The 22,075-nt window shown below is 40.8% G+C and overlaps 1 protein-coding gene across 26 annotated transcripts in view; it reads left to right on the top strand.

The window, feature by feature from the left end:
* MAP2K5 (mitogen-activated protein kinase kinase 5) overlaps positions 1-22,075 on the top strand; it is a 279,846-nt gene that overhangs the window by 217,045 nt on the left and 40,726 nt on the right. For 13 of the 26 annotated variants that reach the window (XM_064267345.1, XM_064267344.1, XM_064267343.1 and 10 more), the window contains 2 exons: positions 17,236-17,326; positions 18,969-19,045. The exons of 11 other annotated variants lie outside the window; for them this stretch is intronic. In XM_064267345.1, the coding sequence (XP_064123415.1) occupies positions 17,236-17,326; positions 18,969-19,045 (168 nt within the window). 2 more of the 26 variants (XM_064267365.1, XM_064267367.1) reach the window with 2 other exon arrangements.

The following is a 22,075-nucleotide window of genomic DNA, read 5'->3' as shown; positions in this document are numbered from 1 at the left end:
TATGAGAGTTGGGAGAAAAAATAAAGATCCTCCTAGGAAAAAACAAACATGCACACATATCACAATAACAGTAAGAATGGGGCTCTAACATCCTTAATGGTTGCATTTGTCAGTCCATATATCCCCCGCAAGCCATAAACCATGTTGGTGCAAAAATGAAGGCATCGTCCTGAAACAAATGGATGCTCCATTATCTCAAATATCAGACAGGCCTCCTGGATCTAATAGCTCACCAATATCTCTGTCATCTTAGATTCTAAAAGCAGCCTATCCCCATCAGAATCTCTACCTGATTTTCCTGAGGTTCCCCTCCAATTTTGCTTAGGGAAGTGCCAGGGCACCATGGCCTACCCAGTGAAAAGCACAGTCTCCAGGTTTCCTGGGCTCGGCTGTTCCTGGTCCTTCAGGCCCCTTGACATCAGAACATTCAGGTACAGTTATTCCTCACCAATAACATGTGTAATGCTGTGGGTTAATTTGAAGGCTTTCTGCATTAAATATGTATTTTCATCCCTTATTTTAAAGTAGCAGTAGTTGCTCTTAAATTTTAAATATTTTGCTTGTATGATTTGGGCAAAATCGTGAGACTTTTGAAATTATCATAGGGAGATGTTTTATCTACGGGGAAAGGTCTGCGTGATGAAAGAGGGTAGCGTGTAACTAGGCAATATGTTTTTCTTTATAGCATTTCTTCCTCAGTCGAGGTACAAATATAACTTAGGCACCTATCCACACTTGCTACAAAAACATGAAAATACATTTTTTATGGAAACTTAGGAAATTCATGTTGTCTTTACCAAAACAATAATTTGACGCTGGAATCGTTCAGTCATAAGAGTATTAGGAAAGGATTGGTGAGATGACCTGTCATAGCATCTAAGGAAGACAAGATCGGTGGTGTCCTTTAGTTACTGCGCTTGTCCCATGTATTTCCCAGATTTCTCACTACTGTGATGCAGTGTTCCTTTAAAAAGTGGTCCAAGGACCAACTGCATCAAAATTCCCTAGGCTCTTGTTAAAAATGCAGATTTCCTGGCCCCAGATAACCAAATTAGACTTTCTAAGGGTAGGGCCCAGGAATCTCCACTTTCCTAGCCTCCTAGGGAACTCTTGGCACATGAAAGTTTGAGGACCTTTTCTATAATTTTTTTTTTAGGGTTCAGCATCTCTTCTAGAGCCTACAGGGCAATTAACTATCTATCTTCATTTGCATCTGACTTTTAAGCCTTCTGTTCCTGATGGGGAAACTCTGTTGGTGTAGTAGTTAAGTGCTAAGGCTGCTAACCAAGAGGTCGGCAGTTCAAATCCACCAGGTGCTCCTTGGAAACTCTATGGGGCGGTTCCAGTCTGTCTTATAGGGTCGCTATGAGTCAGAATCGACTCAATGGCAACAGGTTTATTCCTGGTGATGGATCCCTGGTGGCAGAGTGGTTAAGAGCTACACCTGCTAACCAAAAGATTGGCAGCTCAAATCCACCAGCCGCTCCTTGGAAGCCCTATGGGGCAGTTCTGCACTATCTTATAGGGTCACTATGAGTCAGAATCAACTCCATGGTAATGGGTTATTCCTGGTGGCACAGTGGTTAAAGCGCTCCGCTGCTAACCAAAAGTTTGGCAGTTTGAACCCACCAGCTACTCCGTGGGAGAAAAGTTGTAGCAGTCTGCTCTTCTAAAGATTCACATCCTTGTAAACCCTGTGGGACAGTTCTACTATCCTAATGGGTCACTATGAGTCAGACTTGACTCAATGGCAGTGAGCTTGATTTTTGGTTTTTCCTGAAGAAATATGACCAGCCAGGGTTTGAGTCATGTTACTCCTTGGGTATGGGATTTACCCTGTTGTGCAATAGATATCCACTGCTTGTATGTACCTTTTCTTTTAGAGAAAAGTCAGATCCCGGAGTGTCACACCTAAGAAAAACTAATTGGAACAAAATGGGTATATTTAGAGTCATGTATAAAAGTTCAGTGTAACATATTTCATTTTTATCTGCATTCATCTTGACTCCTGTCATAGCCTGGCAAAGAGTAAAGAAGTAGTAAAATAAGGCCAATATAGGCAGGAGCCCATGCCCTAGAGTGGCCAGAGGTGAATGTCAGAGCCATTCAGGGAGCCAGGAGGTAGAATTGTGGGACAAAGCCAGAGTCAGTCACCAGATGTCAAAACAGAAGACACCAAAAACTAAACAGAGGAGCAAGAATCATGAACATAAAATTTGAACCACAAACCAGGAACTGGAAGGGTAGTTAAAGTAACAGGAGAATGGAGCTCCAGTCAAAAATCTGGACAATCTAGTTTAATTCTAGTGGATAGAGTTTATCTGACTTGGAATTGGCTAACTCAAGATGTGAGTGATCCAATGCCTCTGGGTTGCTTCTCTCAATAGAACTTCTTACCTTACCTTAAAAGCTTTATGTAACCATGTCCTCTCCAAGCCCCCAAACACCTGCATTGTAAAGTATTCTGGTTCATTGTTAGTGATATGTGTCTACAGGCACCATGATGCCTTAGCCATTGGATAGCTTTAGGGAATGAAGTGGCCCCTATTGTCTAGATAACTGAGATTTACTATTTTAATCTCTGGCATCTATGAGGAAATTTGCATTTTTAGAAAGAAATGTTTCTAAAATGTATTTGCTTCTGGCAGCCTGTTGACAAAGTGTAATGAATATAATTTAACCTTTTCTTGATGAGTCAGGTTCTTGTTTTGAACATGGTGCTGAACTAAACTTTGATATATTGATGCCCTCTAGGGCTATAAAATTGTGTAGGGCTTATCTTATTTTTTCACTGAATTTTACTAATCATTTTACCTAGGTGTTCGGCATTGGCACTCAAGGGTGTTCTCAGGGCTTCTTGAGGTGTATGGAGCCATTTGCTTCCAGGCTAAATAGCCCTACTTGGCTGTGCTACTCTGCTTAGTGCTTTTCCTGTGTTCTTTCTTGTGACCACCTGCATTCTCCATGGCTAGTCCTCATTATTGTCAGTGACTATCTGCCGTCTCAACAACCTGACAACCTGTAATTCAGCCTTTGCTCTCCTGATAGTGACCCTAGCAAAACTAAAAAGTGCCAGATGAAATCATACACCAAAGTGGTACAAGAAGGCCAAATGAGCTCTTCTGAGAATGGAGGCTCTACCCCTCTTTAATGAAGCACAATGGGTGGGCTTGTTTTCATTCATTTAGCAAATAGTTATCAAGTTATGTATGCAGGCCTGAGTTGAGCAAACCATGGTCAGAGCAGCTTCCAAACCTAGAGAGAACTGAGCTTCTAGGTAGGACATCCAGGTTGACTGCAGTTGAGGTCTGTGAGCCAGGGTAGAAAGGCAAAGCACAGTCCCACATCATGGGCTAACACAGGATACTGGGGCTCAGGAGGCTACATAGCCCGCTGAAGTTCTCCCCAGTGCCTGGGCTCCCAGATCGGCTGGCAAGAAAGGGCTGGCCACTGGTGTGGTAAGGTTGTAGCAGGTGGGAACGCAGCAGTGGTATCTAGGCCACCAGATCCCGGGCTGGCTGGGGCCAATGGTGGCAGCCATCAGTGTACTGAGGTGCTGGGAACTGAGGAGAATGAAGCAAAGACCTCACCCTTGACCCTGCCCCCGAGTAGCCCATAGCCTAGAAAAGAGATGGACATGGAAATGAATAATTTTGGTCAGTGTTTCAGTGTAAGATGCATACTGTAGGACCACAGAGACCAGAAAGTTTGTTCTCCCAGAGATGGGTGTGGATTAAGAGACCCGTCGGGGAAGGGGACATTTAAGGTAGATCTTAAAGGATGAGTAAGAGTTTTCCAGGTCTGGAAGAAAATGTCAGACAAAAGAATTTGAAACTTCCTTATGAGTCATTTTTTAATTCACAGATGTGTTTCAGAATGTTCGGGTTGTCTAAAATATCACAACCACAAAAGTGGTTTATTACTTGGTGTGTGTAAATACATCTCTGAGTGTATGTGTGCATGCGTATATATATACATTTCAAGCGTATAACAGCCAAAAAGTAATTTCCATCTAACATCTGTAGGTGCTCAGCAAGACAATTAACAAATTCTTAATTTATACTTCTGTTTATTTATTCATTTTATCAGTAAAAAATGAATTTAAGTTATCTTTTATAACTGATCAGAAGTATCTTCTGCATGAAAGTGTTGATTTCTTAGTAAGAGCTATAAAAACCAAACAAAACAAACCCGTTGCTGTTCGGTGGATTCCGACCTATAGAACAGAATAGAACTACTTCGTAGTGTTTCCAAGGAGCACCTGGTGAATTTGACTGCCAGCCTTTTGGTTACCAGCTATAACTCTTAACCACTATGCTACCTGGGTTTTCAGTAAGAACCATAAGATTTGTAAAATACCAAAATGTTTTTGGAATATAAACACAAGCTTTTGGTGGTCAGTAATGGTCTACAGGAGTCCCCAGGTGGGGTAAGCAGTTACGCACTCAGCTGCTAACTGAAAGATTGGCAGTTAGAGTCTACCCAGAGGTACCTCAGAAGAAAGGGCTGATGATGTACTTCTGAAAAATCAGCCATTGAAAACCCTGTGGAACACAGTTCTACTCTGGCATGTATGGGGTCTCCATGAGTCAGAATCTGCTCAATGGCAACTGGTTTTTTGCCTGTTTTTGTTTTTTTTTTCCAGTGGTCTACAATTGGGCCAGGTGTGTAGACAAACAGTGGGATTGGTTGTTTAAGATCCTAGCTGAATAATTCTGGGATTTGATAATTGTTCTTCCCTGCCGTGCATAGGAAGAAAGAAAGATTTGCCTTAGGAACTGCATGGCACAGCAGTCTACATGCAACCCTAGGGTGGGTCTAATGAAGAGTTTGCCTTTCTGCTTACTCTAAGAAGGCTTCCTGAGGAAGGTGAGCATAGAGCAGGACTTCGATAGAGGACAGTGGTGTAGGAAGAATGTAGAGGACAGTGGTGTAGGAAGAGTATGGAAACTGAACAGACAACTGGCCAAGGATCTAAGGGGTACAGAAGGAGGAAAACAGCAGTAATTTATAACAGAAGGAAATTTGGAAATTTTACAAATATCTGGAAGCAACACAATCCTAAATAACCAGTGGGAAAGAAGAAATCACAAGGGAAATTAGAAAACACTTTGAGATGAATAAAAATGAAATCACAGCATACCAAAACTTGTGGGATACAGGAGAATCAGAGCCCAGAGGGAAATTTATAGCTGTAAATGTCTCCATTTAAAAAGGAAGAAAGATTTCAAATCAGTAACCTAAGCTTCCACTTTAAGAAATTAGAAAAAGAAAAGCAAACTGAACCCAAAACAAGCAGAAGAAAGGAATAATGAAGATTAGAGCAGAAATAAATGAAACAGAGAATAGAAAAACACTTGGAAAAAAAAAAATCATTGAAACCAAAAGTTGATTCTTTGAAAAGATCGACAAAATTGACAAACCTTTACCTAGACTGACCAAAAAAAAGAGAAAAGATTCAAATTACTAAAATCAGGCATGAAATAAGGGACATTACAGAAATAAAAAGGATTATAAGAGAATACTATGTACAAATGTATGCAAACAAATTGGATAACCTAGATGAATGGACAAATTCCTAGAAAAACACAAATTACCAATATTAAGAAGAAATGCAGAATCTGAATAGACATAAAATAAGTAAAAGGATTTTTTTTTTTTTTTTTTAACTTTCCACAAAGAAAAACCCAGGACCGAATGGCTTCCCTGGTGAATTGTACCAAATATTTGAAGAAGAATTAATACCAGTCCTTCTCAAGCTCATTCAAAAAATGGAAGAAGAGGGAAAACTTCATAACTCCTTCCGAGGCCAGTATTACCCAGATGCCAAAGCTTACAAAGTCTTCACGAGAAAGTTACAGGCCAATATCCCTTATGAATATAGATGCAAAAATACTAGCAAACCAAATTTAGCAGTATATAAAAAGAATTATACACCATGACCAAGTATGATTTATCCCAGGAGTGCAACATTGGCTTAACACATGAAAATTAATATAATACACCGTATTAATAGAAAAAAAGGACAAAGCTCACATAATCATCTCAATAGACACAGAAAAAGCATTTGACAAAAGCCAACATCCTTTCACAATAAAAACATGCAACAAACTTGGGATAAAAGGGAACTTCCTCAACCTGATAAATAGTACCTATGAGAAACCCAAGCTAATATCATATCTGATAGTGAAAGACTGAAAGTTTGTACCCCTGAGATCCAGAACAAGACAAGGATGTCTACTCTTGCCACTTCTATTCAACATTGTACTGGAGGTCCTAGCCAAGGCAAGAAAAAGAAAACGCACCCAGACTGGAGAAGAATGAGTAAAAAACTATTTGTAGGTGACATGATAAAGAATACACACACACACACACTATTAGAGCTAATAAATTAGCTCAGCAAATTTGCAGTATACAAGATCAATATACAAAAATCAGATAATTTCCATACAATACCAATGAATCCAAAATTGAAATTAAGAAAACAGTTCAATTTACAATAACATTAAAAAGAATAAAATACTTAGGGATAAATTTAACAAAAGAGTGTAAAACTTATACACTGAAAACTACAAAACATCATTGAACGAAATTAAAGAAAACCTAAATAAGTGGAAAGACATTCCATGTTCATGAAATGGAATACTTAATATTGTTAAGATGACAGTATTCCCCAAGTTGATCTACAGATTCAATGCAATCCATATCAAAATCTCAGTAGGCTTTTTTGGCGAAATGGACAGGCTTATCTTAAAATTCATATGGAAATACAAGGGACCCAGAATGGCCATAATAATCTTGAAAAGAAGAGCAAAGTGAGAAAACTCACACTTCCTAGTTTCAAAACTTACTACAAAGCTACAGTAATCTAGATAGTGTGGTACTGGTGTAAAGAAAGACATATGGAATAAAATTGAGAGTCCAGAAATAAACCCATATGTCTAGGTCAGTTGATTATTGACAGGCATGCCAAGACTATTTAATGGGGAAAAATAATCTTTTCAACAAATAGTTCTAGGACAACTGAATATCCACATGCAAAAGAATGAATTTGGACCCCTACCTCACATCATATATAAAAACTAGAAAATTAATGCCAAATGGATCAAAGACCTAAGAACTAAAACTATAAAACTCTTAGGAGGAGACATAGATATAAATCTTTGTGACCTTGGATTAGGCAATAATTTCTTAGATATGACACCAAGAGCACAAAGAAAGAAAAGATAAATTGGGCCTAATCAAAATTTAAAACTTTTGTGCATCAAAAGAAACCATCAAGAAGGTGAAAAGATGACCCACAGGATGGGAGAAAATATTTACAAATTACATATTGATAAGGGTCTAGTATCCAGAATATCTGAAGAACTCTTACAACCCTACAATAAAAAGACAACCCAATTAAAAAATGAGCAAAAGATTTGAATAGACATTTCTCCAAAGAAAATGTACAGATGGCCGATAAAATAAGCACATAAAAACATGTTCAACATCATTAGTCATTAGGGAAATGCAAATCAAAACCCAGTGAGACTACTTTCCCACAAGGATGACTATAATAATGAAACACACACACATACAGAGGAAAAAATACATGTTGGCGAGGGTGTAGAGAAATTGGAATCCTCATACATTGTTGGTGGAGATGAAAAAGGTACAGCTGCTATGGAAAATTTTGGCAGTTTCTCAAAAAATTAAACACTGAACTACCATAAAAAAATATATATATATATAACCTGGCAATTCTTGTTATTAGGTGCTGTCCAACTCACAGAGACAATATGGACAACAGAACGGAACACTGCCCCATCCTAGCCGTTCTACTCGTAGGTGTATAACCAAGAGAATTGAAAACATGCGTCTACACAAAAACTTGTACATGAGTGTTCATAGCATCATTATTCATAATAGCCAAAAAGTGGACGTGTCCACCAACTAGGCACAGTGGGTTAAGCACTCGGCTGGTAACCGAAAGATCAGCGGTTCGAACCCACCAGACACTTGGCAGGCAAAACAATGCAGCAATCTGCTTCCGTAAAGATTTACAGCCATGGAAACCCCGTGGGGCAGTTCTGCTTTGCCTTTGAGGGTCGCTATGAGTCAGAATCAACTCGATGGCAACAAGTTTGGTTTTTTTTTCAGTTGGTCTGTCAACTGATGAATGGTAAACAAAATGTGGTATGTTCATATAATGGAATATTGTTCCATCCTGAAGAGGAATGAAATATGATATATGCTACAATATGGATGTACCTTGAAAACTGTGTGCTAAATGAAAGAAGCCAGACACAAAAAGCCACTTATTATATGATCCCATTTATATGATATGTCCAGAATAGACAAATCCATAGAGACAAAAATTAGATCAGTGGTTGCTAGGGGCTGGAGAAGAGGTAGGTGGGGAAGGGGAATTGGGAGTGACTGCCAACAGGTACTGGATTTCTTTTATGGGGTGATGAAAGTGTTCTGGAATTAAGTTGTACACTTTAAAAGGATAAATTTTATGTGAGTTGTATTTTAATAATAAATGTTCAAAGGTAAAAGGAAATAAAAATGAGTTTTTTATAATGGCCTCTGTGTTTAGCTGCCATGTTATAGGACAGAGGTCCTTTTCAGCTGGATAGGATGGACCTCCATAGAAGAAGAGAAGGCAAACTTAGACCACATTCCATTTTTTTTGCAGGACTAGCCCTGCTAGAAAAATCCATATATTAATTTACTTCAGGGAGGATTTACTGAGTTCCTGCATGGACCAGGATTTCTACCAGGTGCTAGGATAAATCTCTGTTCTGGATGACTTCATGATCTAGTGAGAGACAAGCTCAAAAACTAAATTTGATTCATCAGTGTGATAAGAACAGTAATGAAGGGAGGTAAACAGTGCTGTGAGGGATCCTGCCTAGCACTGGGCTGGAGAGTGGTAGGCTGGAAGAGCTGGGAAGGTAACAGAGGAGGCTTCAAAGAGTAGATGCCATTTGAGCTAGGTCTTAAAGGATGCTTGTTGTTGTTGTTGGTTACCATCAAGTCAATTCTGACTCATGGAAACCCCACATAGACAGAGTAGAACTTCTGCATAAGGTTTTCAAGGCTGTAACCTTTTGGAAGCAGATCTCCAGGCCTGTCTTCAAGGTACCTCTGGGTGGGTTTGAACCACCAACCTTTCGATTAGTAGCCAAGTGCTTAACCGTTTGCACCACCCAGGGGCTCGGCATTCACATAGTGAAGAGAAGGAGAAGGCGGCTCCTGCAGAGGAAGTAACAGGCATTTGTGTGAAAGTGGGGGACAGCTTTGCAGACTAACTATTGGCCCAAAATAGGCTGAAAAAATGTAGGTGGGAGTCTCAAACGCAGTGTTAAGAAGCTGAGATATTGCCCTATAGTAGACAGAGGAGATCCATGGAAGGATCAACATGGTTAGATCTGTATTTTTTAAAAGATAATTCTGTCGAAGGTAGATTGGGTTAGTAGGAAAAAGGAGGCAAGGAGAAAATCTCCAAAGGTCTTTAATAATTCGGTTGTAAACCAAGCTTCTTCATTTTTCTCCTCCTTTCCCCAGCCCTCGATTTTCTCATCCACTCTTCCATGTATCACCCTCTTCTAGAACAGAGAATGTCAGTTGCCTCTTTGGTTCGCAAGACTCCGGTAGAGGTATCTTAGCTGTGTGATTAAGCTCCATCCTCTTTGCTGAGCTGCCAGACTGGGGCTGTCCTGATGGGAGGGCTATCCTGCCCAGCTCTCCCATCAAGCGATGCTTCCTTCCAGCACTGGACATGTTTGCTGGCATTTCTAGAAAACATCAGGGAACCACGTCTAAGCAAAGAGTCTACATGAGGCCTCTTGTGAGTTCAGGTGTTTTGTGGGCTGGATGATTGTCCCCATTTATAATGACTCTTTTTAGTGCTACTGTAATGATGTGAATATGCCAGCCAGACAGATAAGTAAATAGAAGAGGCTCTCTTATGTCTTCATTAAATTTTATGGTTAAATAGAGTCATAAGAACTTGCAGAAGGCATAGACTTTTATAAGTAGAATTTTGTAATGATGGGCTCTTTTTTTTTTTTTTTTTGCCAGGATAGTCTGTTCCTATCTTAAGCGAGCATACTTTACTCTTCATTACCATTGAGGGCCCAAGGCCAGACTCCCCTTCCTCCTCTGTTGCCCATCGTGCAGCTGGGCACCTCCTTTCCATCAGCCTTTGCCCATCCCCACTGTGGCATCCCTGTCAACCTCCTTTTCCCAGCTACAGACCTTATGGGGATAACCATCACCTCCTCCGCCCCAACCCCACACGGGGGCACAAAGGTCTCCTTCCTGGAGCTGTGACTTGAAACAGCTGTACCTGTCTGTTGCCCTGGCACTTCGTCTGCGCATCGTTGTGATGATTCCATGAGGGGCACTGTGTGTTTTGAGTTCCGTATGCATTCCCAATGAACTCTAGGATAACCCGCCTGTTTCCTGAATGAAGGACGGCCTGAATATGACAAGAATGTCCCCCTTTTTTATTTTACTTACAATGCTTTGTTTGATAGAGAAGGAAAGAAACTAAGAGACTAGTTAAAGGTACACATAAGTTTTTATTTATTTAAGGTCTGTGTGCCTTGTATTATATAAAAGTTCTACTTCTAAAAGACATTTGCAAATCAGATTGTATTGATACAGTAATTGATTTTCACATTTTTTTTAAAGCCCCAGGCCCCTCTGTGTTTTTCGGAAAGCCACATTGTGAAGCTGGTAAACATGAAACTATTCTGGTTTAATCAGAGGTTAGGAGGCTTAGATCTCCACCCCTCTTCTCCCAGGCACTTGCATAAAAGTTCTTAGATTGCCAGAGACTGTAATTTGAAAACTGCTGGTTATAACCCAAACCATCACTCTGTACACCTGTACTAGTCCCAGAGCAAGGCACTGGAGACAGAGAATGAATGGCGCAGTTGCCACCATTAAAGAGCCTCCACTCTAGCCAAGGAGGCAGAGAAGTAAACAGTCGTTTATAAACCGATCACTTTAAACTCAACTGCAGGTAGTGGAAGTGGTAGGAGACTTGATGGCCTCGGCTCTCAGAGGGCCACAGTGACTGTCATTTTAACCACTCATGTAATGGGTATTTACAATCTGGTATTTAGTGATGTTTGCGGCTATATAAATTCTATAATAAAAGTGTGGACAAGCTGCTGGGCAAACACCGAGAAGACAGATGAAGACTAACAGAGAAAGCTCCACAGAGAAGGGAAGGCCCCAAGGGCCAGTAGCCTCCAAGGTACCAGAAGTTCTCACAGGGAGCTGGATGTGGCTGCAGTGCCTGGGAAAGCATGAGAGATGAGGCAAAGGCCACATTTTGGAGGACCTCTACACAGCCCTGGTGTCGCAGCGCTTAAGAGCTATGGCTGCTAACCAAAAGGCCAGCAGTTTAAATCTACCAACCGCTCCTTGGAAACCCTGTGGTTTCTACTACTCTGTCCGGTAGGCCACTGTAAGTCAAAATTGACTCAATGGCAGCAGGTTTGTTTTTTGTTTTTTTTTTTACATACCACAAAACACTTCTACTTTACCCTGAAGGTATTTTCCGGGGCAAGACAAATATAGGGCAGTTTTAGGCAAGGAATCAACATAACCAGATTTCTGTTTAAAAAAGTCACTCTGGCGGGGATGGGGAAGGTGGATAGGGAAGGACAGCTAAGAAGCTTTACCCCGTTCAGAAATTATGATAAGGGCCTTAATTAGGCAGCCTTCGCCTGTCTGAAGGGTATTTAGGAGATAGAATGAACTGGATTTGGTGAGTAATTGGATGTAGGGGAGGGATGAAGCATAGGCTTGGGCAATGGGGTGCCTGGTGGTACCATCACTGAGATGAGGCACACAGAGAGAGGGCATCAGGGAAGAAGAAAACTAGCATTCTATTCATAGGAGGTTCAGAACCATCTTAATTCCTGTTCCAGCCCTGATTATAAAAACTTTAACTACAGTCTAAGTTCCTGGAGGGCTTTTTATTTCTGTCTTCATAGTACTGTACCTAATGTACAGTGCCTGTTGATGTCAAGTCGATTCTGACTCATAGCGACCTTATCGGACAGAGTAGAACTGCCCCATAGGGTTTCCAAGGAGCACCTGCTGGATTTGAACTGCCGACCTGTTGGTTAACAGCCATAGCTCTTAACCACTGAGCTACCAGGGTTCCAGTGTACAGTACCCATTGCCATCGAGTCAATTCTGACCCATATCCTATAGGACAGAGTAGAACTACCCCACAGGGTTTCCAAGGAGTGCCTGGTGGATTAGAGCTGCTGACCTTTTGGTTAGCAGCCACGTACAGTAGGTACTAGTATTTGTTGAATGAAGGTTGTGCATAAATATAAGAGCTTATTACCTGTTTTTTCAAGTCCTTAGGGAAAAAAATGCAAAAAGTAGTAGCAGGCATATGATAAGAGGTTTCTGGTGTACTTAGCTAATATACATGGGCCTTTATCGAAATTCAGAACTTAGCATTGACCTTCGTGATTTACGAAATGCTTCCCCATGTTACATTGCTTCCCCACAGTACTCCATTTTATAGATGAGGAAAGCGACTATAGTCAAAGGCTAATGCTCTTTCCACTATGCTATAATTAACCTTGACAGAAGTAAAAAAAATGATGGCTGAACATCTTGGCATCAAAGGAAGGATTTTTTTTTTTAACTATAAACAAACACCTAACTTAGCATTGCAGACATGCCCCAAGGGTAAAGGTATATTACAACACAGTTCCGTTTTGCTGTCTGTAGGAGTGACTCCAAATCTTTAAGAAAGAATTGAATTTCATTCTGCGTGTTCTGTTTAAGTTGGCACAGAGACACTTGACTCCTCCTGGAAAGATTGCTATTAAAATAGAAAAATGTGGGCCCTTAAGTGTCTATTTCTGTCGACTGGATGGCACTTAACAACAACAAGCCTCTGTTATTAAAAAATCATTCATGCAGAATCACTCATTCCTGGACAGGTTAAGTGAAGTCTGGTTAACTGAGGAGCTGCTGAGCTATGATCATACCATGTACTCTCCTGGAGGGGCGTGAAAGTGGCTGCTGAATAAGATCTACCGAGAACTCAAAAAGTGGCATTAACCAACTCCAGAGGGGAAAATGTCCATTCATCTTTTGCTCGAGGGACTTTGCCATAATTCTGGCTTCTCAAATTAGCAAGAAGTAAAAGGAACATCCCGCACCTCTCCTGCTCCCAGCACCCTTTGCCGTTATGTGCCCTCAAGTTGATTTCGACGCATAGTGACCCCATGTAATAGAGTAGAACTGCCCCATCAGGTTTTCTAGACTGTAATCTTTACAGGAGCAGATCCCCAGGCCTTTCTCTCGCAGAGCAACTAGATTGGCTTGAACCACCAACCTTTCAGTTAGCAACAGAGTGCTTAATCAGTGCACCACCAGGGCTCCTTCTCAGCACCCTAAGCATAGCCTGTTCCTTTCACAACACATAATTGCAAGTCATCTAAAGTGGGCCGAGACTTGATGGCCTGAGCTCTCAGAAGACCGTGCAGGCCCAGAGCTTCTGACCAGTATGGCTGGCACTCCAACCACTCATATAAATGAGCATTTAAGATGTGGTGTTTAATATGTTTGCAACTTGTACGAGTTACTGACTGAGGCATCAGAAACTTGTAAGTTAATACAAGTGGAGGCACACAATAGTCCTGTCCTCCAGCGATATTATTAACTAGACCTGTGCCTCCTCATAGCATGAGGAATATACAATTGGGAGCTTGAAAACTGATATTCTTCTTTTATGTAAGGCAATCTTTAGAAATCTAATACCTCCTTTAAAAAGTCCAGTATGTTTAAATTAATACAGTTTGGCTAGTTTGCAGATTGAAAATAGGTTAGCATTAAGGCCGTGATTCCATTAGTAATTACTTTTTCTATTGGTAATAACTGTTTCTTTAGAAATGACATTAACATTCTACCAAAACACAGCAGTAATCCAAAAGTTAATGTTCTGTTCATTTATAATTATATTTAATTCATATTTATGAGTTGTCGGGAGGGAGGAATAAGAAAGAATTGAGTTAAGGAAAAAAGGTACAGAAGAAGCAAGTTAAAATAAAATTCTTTCCTGATAGTCTGAAGGATGTACAAAGCCACTTGAAGTAGAAAAAATTAATTTTTAAATATGCAGTTATATAAAATCAGATTTTCTTAGCTACTGCTGAAAAAGTTCATATTTTTATTATGAATGGCACTGAGTGAATTCAGAGGATAGAATTTTTCCTTTTTCTTTTTACAAAACAATATTAGCATAAACATCCCTATGATTTTTATTTCAGTAAGTCAATTAGATTTGTGGTCTTTGGTGGAGGGGCGGGGGGGAGGCTATCCAGGAAGAATTCTACATCTTTAGGCAGTCATTGAACAAGTAGCTTTGTGTTGTTTTCTTTGAATTGTCCATGAAGCCTGATGTATTATTAATGAATTAATTTCTTGGTGGTGGAGGCCTATGAATAGCATCCTGTGAATGGGCAGTTGCCTGGTGGGGCCAGTTTTGGCTGCTGCCATTTAACATGTGTTGCTCTATTGTGAAGCCTTACCCAGCTGTAGGACAATGCTCGTTTAATCCACCATGATGGGACCTACACACCCCAAGCCCAAGTTGGATGCCAGGGTCAGTTACCCAGAAGCTCGAGCTGGGCCAGTGCTTTGCTTCTCTGCCGAGTTGCTATAATCACTCTGCCTGCCGTTAATTTCCCCTAAACCAGGGAAAATGCGCATGTGAGTAGTACAAATATTCTCAAAAGAGATTCCAAACTGGTCGGCTGGGGTGTTGCCTCCATTCCAGAATGAAGGCAGCATTCCAGGGAGCGTAAGTTCCTTCCTTCCTCCTGGAAATGGAAGCGTCTGGGCCCATGAGCTCCCTGATGTTCTGAGGTCCAGAGTAGCAGATGGCATTATGATTTTCCAAATCCTGATGAACATTCTAACTGAACTTGTTCATTTCACAGTATGTAGTTCTATTTTTTTCACTTCCTCTCCCTTCCTCCCTTCCTCTCTTTGTTCCTCTCATATTAACAAATTTTGAACTGCTGCAGCATCTCCTTATTTTTTTTTTTTTATCTCCTTTAGCTGGCTCTAAATTCCCTTCTCTCTGTCGTTTATTGAATGGACCCAGGTACAGCACAATTTCACATACAATTCTCGGCCTTTGAATGTGTTTAAAAATGTGTAAGCAAATACCACCAACACTCGTACACCGTGCAGCCACTGTAAATTCTGCTTTTCCTCTTATCCATAGCTTGCAGTGCAGGTGGCAAATGGCAGTAATTATTTTAACTAACAGTCGAGTGAACATTTGGGAGGACATCCAGTGTGGCGGTGTGGACTCTGGGTTTATAGTGAGTTCTCAGAGTCTGACTTGATAGTGTTATGGCTTGTTGATTTTTCAGGACACGGACCTACCAGCTTCTCGCACTTGATGTGTGGATGAGATTGAGATGCTTCCATGCTAATGCCTTACCTATGAAAAGAGGAATCCTCCCTTTCATTTAGGAACCTGTTAAGGGTTTTCCTCTCCTGGATTTTCCTCTTCCGCTTTTGTTAAATCTAGTTTATGATCTACTTTGAATCTAAGGCTACATTTAATCAACCCTCTTGTGCACAGGACCTGGTGAAATGCCAGTGTGTATCAGTATTCTAATCTTGGTCCTGGATCACACATGTGTAGCTGGACTTTTCCTGAGAAACAAGATTGACCTTACGAGTGTATGAAATTCAAACGCTATATAGGGACAAGGTAAAACCACAGGTAGGAATTGCTGAATAATTACCTTTAGACCAGCCTGGGCAGGAGGCTTCCCACGAGGGTGAGCTCATTTAATGGTTCCTAAAACTCAATCTCATGGATGTCAGTGGTCATGCTTGATTATTTGCAGCAGTGTTTTATGAAAAAGCAATAGGAATGCATCAGGAGGCTACAGAGAAAGAGGACAATAGTGGGTTTTACTTTTGTAAATGAAATCCCTTTGGTATGAGACAAGCATGTTTTTTGCTGCTCTGCCTAAAGCAGTTAAAAAGGGAGGGTGTGTGTGGATGTTAGGGTGTGTGTGCGCGCATGTGCTGTTCACACAGGCACCTTTAAATACGCTGTGCACTATAGCTTATGACCAACAAGAGGCCTAGAGTAAAAGGAAAAAATGATGCACACTGGCCTTGGAAAGGAAGCAATTGCAAATAGAGTTTAAAAGATTAATTCGTTTTCCAGTTCTTCACCCACATATTTTCAAGGGATTTTACAAAACACCAAGATCTTTGCCATATTTAGAAAATGTCTCAGTAAATATCAGTCTTTTACATGACAACAAAATAGGCAGACTAGGTAAAAGGTTAGATTTGATATTAATGACACAGTTTCTTCCTCTGATCTCTTACCCAATACTGAAGAATTTCTCCAAAAACTTAAGAGAAAAAGATAATAGGAAAAATCCATGTAATCTCAAATTTCAATTATCTAGAGACAGATTCCTTTAGACTTGTTCATTTGTATTTTATGTTTTTTATCAGCCATCTGGTAGTGGCGTTCACTTGCCTAACAGCTGTTTCTCCCTTGATTTAAGGGCTTATGGGTAAGGTGAGTGTTTCAGTGGCTAAAATTCAAGCCTTTAGCCCCTGGTCCCACGCCCATCTGAGACAGGTTAAATGAGCTGCTACTGTCAGCCCAGACCCAGTGGACAGAACTTCACACCAAAATGCCCACACATGTAATTTGTCACGTCTGGCAACCCAGAGCATGAGGTGACCCAGTGTGGAAATTGAACCATCTTTCACTTTCTCTGCTCAAGGCTTGATGTGGAATGGGATGAGTAAAAGCAGGCTCTCTGGTCTCCAGCTGAGGGGAGTCAGAGGCCTTCTTTTCTGATGGTGTCCATCTTGCAAGCCTTCCTAAATTCAAAGCCTCAAACCTACCCTAGCTCTGTACCTCATAAAACCCTGAGGACTAGGTCAGCTCCGTCTACATGTTGAAATTCGGGTATACTTAATATCAAAGTGCTGTTTGTTCCCTCACAGTGTGGCCATGTTTTTAGGTAAACCCACTCTTTTTAACAAACATTGGTTGAATTTGTACAAATCTGATATGTAATTACGGTTCACTCATATCTTAAACTGGGTGACTCACTCGGTGACTAACCAGGAGTACCCATCCATTTTCCACCTTTCTCCCTTTGATAAGGTGGGACTTTTTTTTTTTTTTCTTTCTGGCTACAGCCTCTTACTGCAGAAACTTACAGACGTGAACATCAAGGATCTGTAAATATCAAATTTACAAGAATCTACCACTGGATTACATTTTACACAGGTAGAGTTTTGATTTTGTAGATTAGCCTACATGGAGATCTTCAGAGTTGAGGGTCCAGTTTTTTTTGTTTTTTTCAGTGTTAACAAATTAGGTTTCCTCCTTGGTGAAGAGCAGACTTGTCCTATAGATTCTGCCAGTTGTCTCAGGAAGACACTACTTTAAGGCAGTACACAGTGGAGGCTCAAAAACCAGTGTGGGGTCTTACAGGGGCAAATGGTCTTCTGCCTGCTGTGAAGCCAATGGAATCACAAATGGCCTTCGATCCCAGCACTCCCAGTAGACGGGGAGTGATCTAATAGGGCTTTGCCACTTAGTATGAACCCGGTACCTAGGGCTGGAAATTGTTGGACCAGGCCAAGCAACACCAGGTTTTAATTACAAGCTTTTTTGTTTCTTGTTTTTTAATGTACAGCATGACTCTCACTAGTCAGACACCAGGTGATACACTGATGTCAGCCACCTGTCAGCTGGGTGACTTGACACTATTAAGTCTAGAAATAGGCTATTTTTAAAAAGTTAGAAGCCTTGCCGTGTTTTATTTAACTTCCCGGGCTGATTTTAATGTAACCCACAACACAGCTGACCCTAAAATTCAATAGCAGCCTACTCCTTGAGGGCTATTGTTTTGTCTTGTTTTGTTTTTCAACTGATTATAAAAAAGTATATTTTAAATTTATTCCAAAAGTGGTAAAACAAACTGCTAAATCTGGCTTAAATGTTAAAAAAAAAAAAAAAAAACACGTTTTCAAAGTTCCAAACGTATGGTTACAAAGCAAGCAGGCCAGTTTCATGGGCCACATGCACAATATCATGGCGTCCTTCTACTCTGTCCTATAGGGCCGCTATGAGTCGGAATCGAATCGATGGCAACGGGTTTGGTTTTTGGTTGGTTTGCTTTAGAGTAACACTTTGCAGTAAATAGTCTGCATTCTAAATAAGACGTTGCAACGAATGGCCAGAATTGTTCAGTATGGTTCTTTGTTGTAATTCTGGTGGTAGCATAATTGGACAGTCTGTACCCACAATCTCAGTCGAGAAGTATACTCTGAATTCTTTTTTTTTTTCCTTTCTTTTTCTTGAGATTTTTGAGAAGTTGTCCTATCTTCCTCTTGTTTACTGCCAATACGTATAAAACGTTGATGTGAAAGAATGTTTGTTTTACACAAAGGAAAAGGAATAAGATACAGAGTCCCCCTCCCTTACCCCTAGGTGCTCTTGGGGAGGAAGGCAGAAAGGAGGGCTGCACAGAAGGTATCTCACAACCCCCTGGCCTTTTGCTCTTTATCTGCCACCACTGTCCTTTGTGAACCCATAGGTACCAGCCGACCTGAATCAAACCCAGTGCTCTTCAGCATAGCGTGAGCACCCAGCCTTGCCACGCATGCTTGGCCATTGCCCCCACCTTGCAGGACTCTTTACTAGGGGTGTCGTACCCCTGTGAATAGTACACAAGTTCTTTGAGGACATGAGTTAAGTATCAGTCATCCCACAATGATCCCAGCACCCAGTGCCATGCACATGGTAGGTGTTCAGGAAAGTTATTAGAGTGAACAAGTAAATAATGAACGATTTTATCATTTTCGCTTAGTGTTTTGTGCCTGTGCCCTATCAATGTCTGAATTAACCATCGTGTCATTGTCAGGTTCCACTGTCATCTTTAATTATGAATTTACAGGCAAAAATGAAGTCCTCAAACTAAGGCTCCCTAGCTTTTTCCAGGTGAGTAGTTATGCCAGGCTTCTCCTTTGTACAAAGCAGAGCTCTACTGAGCATCTGGGTCTCTTCTGAGTTACTTTAAATAGTCCCCTACCTCTTTATTTTCACACTTTCTATTTTGACGTAATTGTTGGTTCACATGCAATTGCAGAGAGATCCTGTGTACCCTTCACACGGTTTCCTCAGTGGAAACATCTCATAACTTTAGTATAATACCACAATCAGGAATTGACATTACTGATAGGATACCAAAAAACCAAACCCACTGCCATCAAGTTGATTCCAACTCACAGCGACCCTATAGAACAGAGTAGAACTGCCCCATAAAGTTTCCAAGGAGTGCCTGATGGATTTGAACTGCCAACCTTTCTCAGTTAACAGCTGTAGCACTTAAACCACTATGCCGCCAGGGCTTCACCTTAATCAGATTTTACCAGTTTTACATACACTACGTGTGTGTAAAAACATTAATGATATGGATCCTTTCAACGCCAAGGAACATTTTAGTTCCAAAAACAGTATGCCTTTAAAAGAATGATCTCCCTTTTAAGCAAGGCATTTCGAAAGCATTTTTTTCGCTTATATTTCCCGTATTTGAAGTGCCCAACTTACCTGCCTGCTCTCAAGATTGCAAAGTATACTGCTGACTGGCAAGCTTACTGTGGAAACGAACTAGGAGCAGCTGTGGTTGGAATTGGACCTGTTTCTCCCTCCTCCTGTCCCCACCTCTTTGAGTGTACAGGTACACAAACGTACATGCACACACACACACACTCTCAGATTTTCTGCTGCTTGCCTTTTTTTATGCCTGAGCACCTTGCTGACAAGTGCTAATAACAAAATACCCAGAGAGAGTCCAGTTGAATTTAGCACACATTAAACATTCTGAACTTGTCCATTTGCTCATAGATTCTGCATAATTAATAATTAAACAGTTTCAGTTGTAATGGGTTGACCTTCCTGAACTGTTCATTATTCACAAGGCAAAGACATCACTCAAATTTTTTCCCATTGTCCTTCGCTGTTCTCCAGCGTGCCCACCACGCTTGTGTTCCAGTTGTTTAGCAAAGGGGCTGACCAGGTAGTCACTGAAACCTCTGAGACTTGGGGACTGTCCTCCTCAATGACCAGAATTGCTTACGAAATGGTTTATGGCAGCTGTTTTTATATAATGGTTGCTTGTTCGATAACAAGATCCAGCTCTGTGTCCCTTTAGCAGAGCTCTAAAGTTGATTTGGGACTAGAAACTCAGGTTAAGGCTTTTGGTGAAGGTTGTGTCCACTGTTCTTGTTTCATACCTCTGTGATATGAAAAGCATCACCAAAAACAGAAAAGCCCCTTAGGTGCAGTATGACACCCAGGGCCTTAAAAGAGTGACTTTTATTAACAATTTAGAGTCAGTTTCAGCCAGTACTGAGGGTTATTAGTGTAACTGCTTCTCCAATCCATGCCACTGTTTTGAAAATGTATTTTTTCGTCTTAAGCCATATACTGCATTTCACAGAGGACATTTTTGATAAGCAGCAGCAGCTCCTTAACTAGGTCTTCTGAACCCCTTGACATGGTTCTCTGTCTCCCTGCAACTTCATGGTGACTGGGTGCTCTCCCTCCCAATGGGCAGCCGTTAAACTGCAGGTAGACCAGAGCACAGGTTTACTATGGGCTTCCTCCCTCCTTCCCACAGATTGTAATTCAGTAAAGAAATATGCAGGTTCTTGGAAGTTTTTTCTGTTTGTTTTTGTTTTTTTTTACATCCTCATCTAAGCTACTAATTGTATTTGACCCTTTCATGACCATTGGGATATACGGTTGCCCACCCATTTTCTCCACCTCTCAGGTTCATTGGAAAGCTGCTTTCCCACTGACGGTGCATGTTGCTGAAAAGTAGGAGCCTTTATGACTGTTTGAAACAGAAAAAACAGGCTTGTGCTGCAAATTACTATTTCTACAGGGTGTTGTATGAGGTGTGTGCATTTTTGGTAGAAGGAAGAGAATTTTGAAATTTTTTCTTTGGGATGCTGTATGTACCTCTGGACTCGAGGGAGCATCTGGGGTGGAATTTGTGGGACAATGTATGTCCTTTGGGACTCAGAGTGTAGGATCGTTGGATGAGGGGAAAAAAAAATCCATATTACCTACCAAATATTCAGTAACACTCAATGATTCAGCATGCTTCTGTTAATGAAAACACACAGTATCAACAAAAAATTCAAAGCAGAAAATAATTAGGTCTTGAAAAGAGAAAAGTGTACTTTAAAATCCTCCAAGGCAGTAAAGGTTGTTGGGTATATCCACTTGCTTTCCTTTGGGGTATTAGTAGCCTACCTACATTTTTTAATTTGGGGGCTCTCAGAAGGCTCCTTTGCCCCTACCCGCCATGTTTGTGTGTGGCATTCTGACCCCTCCCCCCAACCAGCCAGTGTTCCATATCTCAGAAAATTCTCCTTTGAGGTATGCAAAAGACATGGATTTTAAAACAAAAAGAAAGGTCTGGCATTATGCGTGTGAGATGAGACTTGCCCCCACGTCTTTGATGAGTGATTCTTTCCAGGCACCACAGAAATGGGAATCCACTCTGTGGTTCTGCAGAGTCGACTTGGGCTGGCGTTTTCAGAAATGAAATAAATTATTCATGGGTACCACCCAGTGTTCCTTAGTTTTATATTATGAGGACCTTAACAGGCTACAATATCAGGTCTTAAATAAAATTAACTACCCATGCAAAAAAAAAAACCCATGCAAAGATGTCACATTTCCTCATTTTGTTTCTCATCCGTGTTAAAGTGACATCTTCATCAAGTTGCCTAGCCTGTAATTCATTAATTTACTCTTGGTACCAGACTTTGAAATGAGGTCCACATTAGCATCATGGTTTATACCAAAATCTCTATGAAAATCCAGTCCAGAATTTTAACCGTCTTGGTAAATATTCAGTCACATTAATACAAGATTTTATTTTCTTAAGCCTTGATTTTAAAATGTCTACCACTCAGACACTTCCAGTGCTACCCCCTCCTAAAAAGAACCCAGAAA

Source organism: Loxodonta africana, chromosome 13, assembly GCF_030014295.1.
Source record: "Loxodonta africana isolate mLoxAfr1 chromosome 13, mLoxAfr1.hap2, whole genome shotgun sequence".
Classification (NCBI taxonomy): Eukaryota; Metazoa; Chordata; class Mammalia; order Proboscidea; family Elephantidae; genus Loxodonta; species Loxodonta africana.
Note: the sequence above shows the minus strand (reverse complement) of the source record. Positions and strands in the feature narration are given on the sequence as shown.